General features: G+C 38.3%; 2 protein-coding genes across 2 annotated transcripts; one reads left to right on the forward strand and one right to left on the reverse strand.

The window, feature by feature from the left end:
• The first annotated feature begins 168 nt into the window (after positions 1 to 168).
• LOC130740093 (RNA polymerase II degradation factor 1) lies at positions 169 to 3,724 on the forward strand. Its single transcript, XM_057592595.1, has 5 exons — positions 169 to 596; positions 670 to 1,415; positions 1,826 to 1,958; positions 2,780 to 3,204; positions 3,290 to 3,724. The coding sequence occupies exons 1-5, from the start codon at positions 261 to 263 to the stop codon at positions 3,411 to 3,413; spliced, it is 1,764 nt and encodes a 587-aa protein (XP_057448578.1). The 5' UTR covers positions 169 to 260; the 3' UTR covers positions 3,414 to 3,724.
• Positions 3,725 to 5,740: 2,016 nt separating this feature from the next.
• LOC130740094 (pentatricopeptide repeat-containing protein At5g65560) lies at positions 5,741 to 8,950 on the reverse strand. Its single transcript, XM_057592596.1, has one exon. It carries the CDS (start codon positions 8,744 to 8,746, stop codon positions 6,056 to 6,058), a length of 2,691 nt encoding a protein of 896 aa, XP_057448579.1. The 5' UTR covers positions 8,747 to 8,950; the 3' UTR covers positions 5,741 to 6,055.
• Positions 8,951 to 12,185: the final 3,235 nt, after the last annotated feature.

Genomic DNA, 12,185 nt, shown 5'->3' on the forward strand with positions numbered 1-12,185 from the left:
ATTTTTTTTTTGTCAAAATAACTTGCAATCTCAAATAGTATCTTACAAGCTTAACTGAATCAAGGTTGGGCCACCAAGCCCAACTCAGCCCAGTTAGTGTAGAGCCCAGTTGAACTCAATGACACAGGGAAAAAAATTGGTTGACCAAAAACAAAGGAAACAAATTTGAAGTAAATGATCAATCGAAGAAGAAGAGAGAAATTTGACCAAAAAAAAAAAAACAAACACCAGAGGAAGAGTAGCTGAGAGCACCGGCAACGATGGCTCTGCTGGGAGACGACGGTCGCGGTTACGAACTGGCGCGGAAGCTTGAATCCTGCGGCGTCTGGCGAACCTGGCTCGGCGACTCCACCTACTCCAATTTCGCTCCCTTCCTCTCTTCCCCTTCCGCTTGGGACTCCTTCATCTCAACCGATCCTTCCAATTCTAGGGCTCACATCCACCTTCAACTCCGCGTCCGCGCTCTCCTCTTCGACAAAGCCTCCTCCGCCACCACCACCACCACCACTTCTTCCTCCATCTCCCTCCTCAACCCTTCCTTCCTCCGCTTGCACCCCGACGACCTCTACTTCACACTCGATCAACCTCCCCCTAAGGTACCTATCTCAACATCTCTAGATTCAAATTCAACTCTCGTAGTGTGTGAATTCTCTTTCAATCGCTATGCAGAATCAATCCAAAGCGTACCGGAACGACGATTTGCCTGAAACCTGGTATACTCAGGTCATGGAGAGCTATAAGGCGAACAAGAAGCTACTCGCCGGCGACCGAGAATCCCCGAAACGCTCCCCGGTGGAGATGGCTTCCTATGTTAAGTACACCGCGAATCAGAAAAAGAGGCGTCTCGCGTTTAGGGAAGGAAATCATGCTGCTGATCATGCCTCCACAATGCAACCAAATGGTGGTAATTTTGTTGATGATAGCAATGATAATGGTGATGGTGATGAGTCTGTTTTTCCTGAAGTAACATTTATGTGGAACTGTGTACCTGAGAGTGCACTTCCAATGTCTAACAGGGTGGAGATTAATCCACAAAAGATGAAGCTGTATAGTAGTATTCTTGATACATTGCCTCCTCTTATGACGAGGAATCCTGCTATGATCGAGAGGCTTGGGATTAGGCCTGAGATCATTAGCGCCGAACATGGGGGACCCTTGAAATTCAGGCCTCAGTGGACCGGCAGAGTTCTTAGTCCGGAGCAAGGGACGAAGTTGTCTCAGAAGGTGGTGGCGCGGATATTGTTGGGGGTGGGATTTGAAGCTTCCATGGAAGGTCCGGTTGAGTACTTTGCTGAAGTGATGAGCAAACGCATTGTTAAAATCGGTACCAATCTGAAAGTGCTTACTGATAGTTATAAAAAACAGTGCTCCGCCATTGAACTTCTTAAGATGTTGCTTAAAACAGTGGGGTTTAGGTAAGTTTGAAATTAATGCATCCAATGTTTGCTTTGTCAGGTTTTCCATTTGTTAACCTGTATCATATTCATCCAATCCAGCAAAAAGCAATTTGCTGCTGAATATTTGAAGTGTGTGTGTGTAACATGTTTTACAATTTTTTGTTTTATTTTCATGTAATGAAAAAATGAGTAGTGTACTGCTTTATTCACACATTTATGAAATAAAAATCTGCGAGAGAAGAGAGGAAGAAGCGGAATACATGACAACAAACTGTACTACTATGATATGAACTTTGTGATGCTGAATGTATCATCATGTGTAGGGTGCTTTCTGTGGGCTATATTAGCCTGATTTATAGTTTTCTTTTAACTCAATATACCTTGACATGTGATGGATCCATTTTAACATTTTCCCCTCTTGCTCGCAGTAATTTTGCCCCATTAGTGGATGTGGTTAAAGATGGCTCCAAGAATATTGTACAGCAAAGTCAGCAACAAGTTCTCGGAAGTCAGATGCAGATGCAGCCACAACAGCAAAGTTCCGTTAGGCTACCTCGAGAGGTACTTATATCCACTTCTTTATGCTTTGTTTAAGGTTGTAAGATACTACAATGTAAAGCATGGACATTAACAGAATTAAGATCCGTTGACAACCTTTTACTTTTCTTGGATATATATCATATGCTTTTCAAAACAAAGTTACACCGTGCCTCAAGTGTAATTATGAGACTTTCTCTTTGATCTGTGACCAGCGCTGTCTATAGCTTGCATCAAAAAAGGATTTTCTCTATGTTGCATGTTATTTGATACAAATGTATGCAGTTAGAGGACACATTAACCAAAGGCCTATCCTCACAACCATTCATGATTCAAGTGAGTTACATGAGACTGCAGTTCACATACCATCTTCAACCCCTGTGGCTGCATTTCTCTTTTTGGTCTCATGTCCAATTTATATGGCACGGTGTCATATTTATATATGTTCACATCTCATTTTGTTTACTTTGCTAGTTTGCTATTAGTTTGTCTGATTTATTAGGTTCATATAAGACTCCAACTCTTCTATTTTGAGTTGATGGAGTCATGGAGGTAGCAGTGATTTGACATTATTCCTTTTGAGTTTTAAACTTTGTATTATACATTCGAAACATGCATTGTTCTTGCCCCCCTAACCAACTATACATCATGTAAAGGAGGAGATTTTGTGATGATTGAAATTTTTTCTGCATGTATGTCCTTTCTGTCTCTTAGTTAACCTGTGGCATGTTGCATCCTATATAACATGATTGATATCGTTCTTCAGGAATAGATTTTCAATATATTATCTGCAAGCTTGATTAATGATTTCTGTAATGCATTAGTACCCTTTTTTTAATGTGCAGGTTCAGATGAGACAGATGCAACAATTTTTGCATTCCCGTAATTTGGCTATGCACCAGCAACAATTGCAACAGCAGCAACAATTGCAACAGCAGCAGCAATTGCAACAGCAACAGCAGCAGCAGCAGCAGTTGCAACAACAGCAGCAGCAGCAGCAATTGCAACAGCAGCAGCAGTTAGAGAGATTGAGAACTCACCCAACGTCTACTCCCCGCGCTGCAATGGATATAGATAAGGAAAGACCATTGGTTCAAGTCAAGATTGAAAACCAAACAGATTTACCAGTTGATGGTAATTCCTTCAATACCAGACATCCTCAAATGCAGTTTAGGCAGCAGCAGATGGCTGCAATGTCAAGTTTCCATCCTCAATCTAGCAATCAGTTCAGACAGATGGCAAACCTACAGATTCCTGCAATGCAGTCGCCGTGAGTTGCTTTAAATAAATGGTACTGTTATGATCACATTTTAAGTTATCTTTATTATGACTACTGTTTTATTGTTTGCATATAGGAACATTGGCATGGTTAGAGCCCGGCCTGTTAAGGTGGAGGGCTTCCAGGAATTGATGGGTTCCCCTTCTTCAACAAAGCTTGATTCAGAGGAAAATAGACTGACTTCGCCCAGTAGTAAATAGTTTTTCTAGTATTTTGGTCAGCCAATTTGTGCATCATTTCAAGCCCTTTAAATCTGGTATGATCCTTGTCAAATTTGTGAGGCCCCTTCTGGTACTGTAGTAGACCACACATAGTGCATTATTGCAAAGTTAACCATGTTGGATCTAACATATATTTTTTGAAGTAATCACTCCCTTAATGTACTAACTTCTTCTAGGGACATTGTATGTAAAATTAAAATTAGATCTACTTTTGTTGGCATGTAGTTGTTTAATGTTTCTGATCACATGACAGCTACGTAAATTGGAAGGGAAGTTTTTACTTTTCTTCACTGGCTTATGCTTCCTATTTTTTATTGGTTATTTTAATTTTCAAAACTTTTTCATGAGAAAGAATTCTACTGTACAATGCCACTGCAATGCTACACCACCATTATGAAGGATTATGGGGAGTTTGGGCTGAAAGCAATGAGTCGCCTCGCCTCTATGGACTATGGTATATGTGGGATAATACATGGACCCTTGTCTTGTCCTTCTTATGGAGAATACTCCACCGTAACTTCCCCAAAGTATATAGAATGAAAGATGCTGAATGAGAAATATTATTTTTTCTATCGAAGAATGAAAATTATTCAAATTTGATAAATGACTGCATATTTGATGTCAATTGATCTTTCTTTAACAATTACCCGTTTATAATATGGAGGCACTACATGAGTTGAACAATTTAACCTACCATTAGAACCTTATACAATGTGCAAATTGAATGCTTTTTTTCAGTTAAAGTGCGAGGTAAATGCTCAATACTTCTAATCCGTTTCAAAATGATTGAATAATTCAGATTTGATTAAAACTTGAAATATTATCCTATAATACAAATCAACTGTAAATTATATTTCGCATTTTCGCTCAAGTATATTTATCATAACATGAACATATCGCAAGCTTTTGATTTATATGTACGCGTATATAGGCATTCCTATTTGTAGGCAGAGCTGCCACAAACGTGTACATACAGCATATCTTCCGAGCATCCTAAGCTCCAAGAATATATACACTGAAAAAGAACGAGAATCACAAGCATGAACACATACTAATGGGAGTAGAAGAAATGTACCTACCGCTACTGAAGTATTGCTTGCAAGAGGCAAAAGTCTGGAAAGCATAATATTTCATTTAATTTCTAGCCAATTTAATTTCTTTAGCTGTTCCTGTGAACTTGTATCTTCTTTCGTCAGCTCCCCAATCACATTGCCAAAATTGCGAAGAAAATTCGGAAGCTTTAGAACAATCCTTCCAAGACAGTAGTAGGATACTAGGTTCCTAAATACTACATCAATTACTTACATTTGAAATGAATTCTCCTATGACCAAAAAAAAAATGAATTCTCCTAATACCAATGAATCTTTGACTATAATCTATAACGACCATAGATTTAGCGGTTCCAAAAGACATTGACTAGTAAACTCTCTAGGTTGTCTTATACAGCTTCAGCCTTCAGCTTGGGTCACGAGTTGCAAAGAATAGACTTAGTTGCCCCTAGAACACCTGTGAGAAAAATAGAAGAGAAAATTAGTGGTGTTCAAGTAAGGGTTACAGATCACTCAGTTGCTTTTTTGGGCAAACGAGTTTCTTTAGAGAGATAATTCAATAGACACCCACATTGATAAGCCAATCACCAAATTCACTTAAGACAACAGATATTAGTTTACTCATTCACAGCACTAGAATAGAAAGCACAAAGCTCAACCCTTTGTGACAAAATGCTACTTAAGTACTTCTCAATCAATAAACAGTTTTTCAGTCTCAACCATTAGCATTAACTACATAAAAATATATCACAATGTTGAACCAAGAGATCTAATACAAATCCAAGTTTTTTTATGTAATATGGCCATATAAACTCACTAATTTAAACCCAACTTTACAACGATCCCTACCCCCAAACACTACTAGCAAATACACCAATATGATAAACAACAACCCCCAAACCCAATTATACGATGAATGGCCAAAGTGTTATGCTCAGCATAAAATTACTGATAAATTTCTTGATAAAAAAATCCCATTCATTTCCAATGATGATCAATACCTTGGAAGTTGGAACTCTAGTGTGTATTTATTAACACTAAGAGTTCAACCAATTTCATATTTAATAGAAACTTGAAAGGCATAATATGACTCAAGTAAAGTAGCAAATAATTCAGGTGAAATTATCAAATCAAATATAATTCATCAAACAGTCTGAGACAAGCTGTGAAATAAAAAATTGGAAAGCATAAAATGAGGCATTAGATAATAAAAATGAAGAAATGCAATTTGAGCAAGAATTTATATAGTTACTTGCCTCTTGATCTTCTGCTGATTGCCCTCTCTCAAGAATTTATATAGTCACTCGCCTCTTGATCTTCTGCTGATTGCTCTCTCTCCGTGTGATTAGACTTGTCTGTGACTGTTAAGTATTACCGCAAAAAGAGCTGATCCCAGCTCACCAGTTTAGACAGAGACATAGAGTAAGTGTATTCAGAGTGTATTTCAAAATTGCAGGTGTTCTTCCATCTGTACAACCTTAACAAGATTCATCAAAAAAAACTGATGATAATAATAATGGGAAGCCTCTTTTCCCCTGTTCCATTCCAGGGTAAAATAAACAATCAATTTGTTAATTTCCATTTAGTTCCTGATTTAACATAGAGCAAGTCTCAGAATGTAAACAGCAACCATTTTTCTCCATAATATTCAACAATTCTGAGCATTGATCCACACACCCCCTCTTAGCTAAGCCATCAATTAGAACTTTCCAAGCCACTTCATCGTAATTGTACCCACGACTTAGTAAACTATGAAAAACTACTTTAGCCTTCTCTTTGTCCCCTTGTTCAAATAACCCACAAATGAGAAACTTGTAGGATTCTAGATGAGCCAAATGACTACACTCCATCATAGAATCTAACAATCCCAATGCCTCCCCATGCATTCCCAACTTGCAGCAACCACTAAGAAGAGAATTATGATTATTCTCAGATGGAGAAATTCCACTTTCTCTCATATGATTGAACAATCTGAAGGCTATGTCCATGCGTTCCACCTTGCAAAATCCTTTAATAAGCCTGCTATAAGTGTTTACATTAGGCACACAGTCATATTCCACCATTTTCTCAAGGAGCATAGTTGTGATTTCATAGTCAGTTATCTTCCATATATCTGCATAGTCAACTGAGATATTAGTTGAATTTAAATCCAGAGAAACAGGATTGCTCCCTTCCATCTTATGTTTTTCATTTATTAGATGCTTCATTAGGATGGAAAAAGTTTGGCGCGAAGGCTCACAGCCAGTATCAAACATGCGTTTGAGAACACTAAATGCACCATCTAGTTGTCCCACACATCCATATGCATTAATTAATAAATCATAGATCAAGGAGTCAAGTACTATGCCTTCTTTCATAATCTTGGCCACCATCTCTTCAGCATCCTCTAACCTTCCTTGGCAGCAATATGCCTTGATAAATGCAGTATATGTGACGACGTTAGGCTGATATCCAATTGAAATCATTTGGTTGAGGATCCTATTAGCACGGTCAAAGTCACCTCCCTTCAGCATTTCCTCAATGAGAATTGTATATGTGCGAACAGTAGGCACCACATCAAACTTTACCATGTCATCCACCAACGACATTGCATCTTGCATTTTCCCCTCTTTGCGCATGCCATCTATCAATACATTAAACGTGATAGAGTTTGGCAAACAATCCTCTGCAAGCATCCCTTTAAATAATAAATGGGCATCTTGAATTTTCCCAGCCTTGCAGTATCCATCAATCAAGGCTGTATATATATGTTCATTTGCTTTGACATGTTTTTCCTTCAGAGACTCAAAGATCTGATGAGCTTTCTCTATCTTACCCGTTCTACAGAGGCCATCTATCAAAGCACTAAAGGTCCACAGATCAGGAATGTGACCATCTTTAATCATCAAATCAAACAATCGGCAAGCACTATCTACAACACCTGCTTTGTACAGCCCGTGGATTAATGTGTTATACGTGATGAGGTCCGGAGACAGCTTTTTTTCAAACATTTTATTAAGCAATGCCATTGCCCTGTCCATGCTTTTGTTCCCACAAAACCCACAAATCAGTTCATTAAGTGTACGAGCATTTGGACAAACTTTATTCGACTCCATCATAACCAAAACATTCATGGCGTCATCCATCATCCCACGCTTACAATACCCAGCAATCAAGGCATTGTACGGAACAGCACTAGAAGCCAAGCCTTTCTCCAGCATTTTGTTTAACATTTCCATCCCCTCATCCATCCTGCTCTGTTTGCAGAAGTAATCAATCAACACAGTGTAAGTATAAACATTCGGCTCACAACCACTATCCACCATCTCCTCAAAAAATTTCAAAGCCTTCACCTCCTTACCCGACTCACAGAGCGCCCCTATGAGAACAGTATAAGTTCGAACCGTGGGAAAACACTTATCCCCCTTCATTTGCAAGAACAACTCGAGAGCCTCATCGAGCCGCCCAGCTTCACAGAGCCCATGAATAAGATTAGTATACGAAACCTCGTTCCTCGGGCAGCCTCGCTGCGGCATAAGCTCAAACACTCTACAAGCTCTATCCACAGCATGATTTTTACAGTAACCCAAAATCAACGAAGTGTAAGTGAATGCATCAGGACAAAAACCACCTATTAGCAACCTAGAAAAATAAAGCTCCCCCACAACCATGTTCCCCAATTTGCAATAAGCATTCAACATGGTATTCAGCGTTATCAAATTCGGAACAACCCCGCCATCCAACATCTCCTTATACAAACTCCCCAATTCATCAACCATAGCAAAACGCGACAAGCACATGAGAAGCCTATTATACGAGGTAACAGAAAGCTTAAAAGCTAGCTTCTCATCATCACTATTGTTCATACGGCGCAAAAGATTCAGCACAAACCTCGCATCATGGGGGGAGAGAGATGACTTTATCATGGAGTTTCGAACATTCTCAGCAGCACGAAGCAACCCATTACGCACAAGGAGGAGGAGAAGCGGCTCGTGGGAACGAACGGTGTGGGTGAAGCCGTGTTGGCGGCGGATCCAGCGGAAGAAGTTCAAGGCGGTGAGAGGGTGAGGGTTGAGGTTGAAGAGGGAGGAGAGGTGGGTTGTGGTGAGAGAGGGGATAAGGGTGTTAACGGTGGGATCTTTTCGCCATTGGGGGCGAGAGAGGATGGTGAAGATCTGAGAAGGGAGATCGGGTTGCAGTGAAGACGAAGAGAAGGGTTTAAGGGGTTTAAGGAGGCTGTTGTTGTGATGGAGAAGAGTGGAAAAGGGTGTGAGTTTTCTCATCTAGAAGCCATGAACGAGGGTTGGTCACTGTGGGAGCTTATGCTTTCTCTGTGACAATTGCATTGGTTGTTGGAAGATGATCAAACTGTGATTGCAGTGTTGTGTGAGAGAGATGAAGCAGGGTTTGGAAATCGTGGTTCGTTCATAGCCGCGGGTTCTGGTCTCTGATTAAATTGCCACGAGCCCACGATGTGGGAATGCTTACAAGTTACAACGAATTGACTAACCATTTAGAGCTCTCAAATGTGAAGTCACATTCCTCACCCAACTACTCAACCTAATTTTGATGGGAGTTAGATTGTAAAATATCAACTTCAATGTCTTCGGATAGTTCAAGTGGTAAGAGTTATGGATTTAAGAGTTTGGGTGAGGTGAAGGGTCTCGGATTCAAACCCGGATGAGAGATTAATTTACTAACATCTTTAACAACTAACATTTGTCTATAAAAAAATCAACTTCAATAATGGCTAGTTTGGTATGCCTTATAGTATAAGGTCTGATAGTATAAAATTTGATTGTATTAGGTTTGATATGATAGGACTTGATAAAATTTTAATACTGTACAACGTTTGGTCATACACTAACATAATTTGGTGGCGACAGTTGTGTTTGGAGGGTGGTGATGGTGGTGGTGATGGTAGTAGTGGCGGCGATGGTGACAACAGCGGTGGTGGAGGGTGGCGGAAGGGGTGGTGGGGGGTGGTGGTGGTCGTAGTGGCGATAACAATGTTGTCGACGATCATGGTGGTGGCGGTAGAGGTGGTGGGGGTGGTGGCATTAATGGTGGTGGTAGTAGTGGCGATAACGATGACGATATCAACGATGGTGGCAATGATGGAGCGTGGTGGTGGTGGCGACGACGACGGTGGTGGTGGTGGTGATGGCGGCGGTAGTGGCGGCGCCGGTGGTGGTGGCGGTTGATTAAAGATATTCAAGAAGTTTATCCATTATGTTATTATTATATCTTATCCATCATCTATAGTGTGGATTAAGTAATCCATCATTTTAATATATAAGAGATGATTGATGTATGAGCTTATACAATACAATGTGAGCACCAAGCAATGGATAAGTCCATAATATATTGTATAAGGTTATACTATCATGCCTACTTAAAAAATTCAAGGTTTAAGTCCAATATGCTAATTTTCAATTTTTTCACTGAGTAAGATATATGTCTACTAGAAATCTTTAACAATAGAAGGATAATAAGAGTGTTCAGCAAAATCGAAGAATGTCTGCCATCTTATGGCTTATCTGCGTGAACATTGCATTCATAAAAAACATTACTATACTTTATTGTTCAAGAAAAAACCTAAAAAGAAGGCTACATTAGGATCTCAGTAAAATGAACATGTCCTGTTAGATATAGAAGAGCCCCTTATAAAATATAGTTCATGTATCCCTATATCACAAATAAAGTGGTTTGCAAATTATGCAAACATAATGATGGAGAGAGAATCAGATAATTACATTTGAGGATGACAAAGAGAATTTGGGGTACTTAATAATGAGGCGGGGGAGAATGTATTTAAAATATTTCTCTGTGGATGACCGACACATGTTAACAGGTACCTAGTCAGCATGCTAAGATTCCGACATAATATTAGTAACTTGGTCGGCCCAGTACATTAACAGTCCACAATCCTCCAAAGGCAGGAGTCAATAGGCCTTGACGACAAAGCCTTGATAAGGATAAGGATAAGGATGACTTTAGGCCTTGACGACAAAGCCTTGATGAGGATAAGGATAAGGATGACTTGTTATGATCTAGGTGGATAACTTACATTGGGATTTCCATGAATTGGGCGTACTTGAGTTATCTAGCTGACCCAATACCCAAATAATCCAGTTATAAAATGACTAGAGAACATGTTTTTTTCATTTGTATTGACTTCTACAGAGTCGTGCCCTTTTGTTTCTACATTCCTTCACGAACTCCTTGCTTCCTTGTAAAATATGGTCATTGTGCATTAGAGACGCAAAATGCACCACATGGACTAACCTTACCTATTTCATTAACGCTTTAGGACTAAAAACTATTAATTTTTTTGGAGGGCCCTGATCCAGCTCACCCATATTTTCCCAAGACAAAAACCATATTTTACAAAAACAAAAACAAACATTTCAACAACTCATGTAAAAATGAATTTGTATTGAGAATGAGATCTTGTAAAGATATGTACATATTGATACTTATTATCCTAGTTTTGAAAATCAAACCGCGCAACCGGTTTGATTAATTGAATCAGGGGACGGTTAAGCAATTGGTCTATTTCAAGGAAAAAATTAGTAGATATTAGAGTTAGAGATACCCAATTGGTAAAAACTGGCAAAAATTGATGCCAATGAATCAGTTTAAACCATCATATTTTTCAAAATGAAAAAAATCCAAATAATACAAAAATATTTAAAAATCAATAAAAATGCATTTTATTCAAATAAATGTCCAAGATCAAGTTGAAATATCCACATACTTGGATTATCATTTCTATATTTATCTTTTGTCATATAACATATACATTATAATGATTTTATGTCAATTAAAAATTTATTTTGACATAATTCTTAGCATTTTACGTTAATAAATTATTTATTATATTAAAAATATTTAAAAAAAATTAAGTGTTATTGGTTGGATCATGTTTAAACTATTGAACTGTGAACCAATATCTTTATTGGTTCAATGTTCAGTTTGATTTTTAAAACATTGCTTATTATAAATATAAAAAAACTCACTACAAGAAATGGATGCTTTAGCATCAAAATTATGTTTCAGTCCCAAAACTGACGTCAATAACTATCAGTTAGTACCGGCATAGTTGACACAAAGCGTCTACAATTAAACTTGTGTCGCTTAATGGCAACACTAACTTGATTAACTCTAATTAGCATCGACTAAGAAATTATAAGTGTCAGTTTGGTAGACAATGAAATCATCAATCATTATACCTTCAACCTAAGCGACCTTAATTTGAAATGGATCTAACTCATTATTAGTTTTTTTTATAGACAAATGTTAATTGTTAGTAAATTAGTATAAGTTATCCATCCTTAGGGTTCAAACCTTGACCCTTCACCTACAATTACTCATATCTCAACCATGTGAGCTACCCAACCCCACTCTAACTCATTATTACTTATTAGTGATAGTCAGAGTTTGATGAATAGTATGCCCGTGAATTATTCAATAAATACTGGGTCATGGTTATCTTTATAATCTCACACCAACTTTATCCATCAAACCTTCCCCTTCCCCTTCCCCACCTCCACCCACCTTAAGCCCCATTGTTGTCGCGATGTTTGTCAGTACCCAATTTTATCCGACTTTTTTTAATATTAATTTTATCTATTTTCTTTTTAGGTGTAGTTTTAATTTTCATTTGAACATAACCTTTTAATTTTATTATTTTAAATTTCATTTTTAACCTTTATTCAA

Source organism: Lotus japonicus, chromosome 2, assembly GCF_012489685.1.
Source record: "Lotus japonicus ecotype B-129 chromosome 2, LjGifu_v1.2".
In the NCBI taxonomy this organism is placed as follows: Eukaryota; Viridiplantae; Streptophyta; class Magnoliopsida; order Fabales; family Fabaceae; genus Lotus; species Lotus japonicus.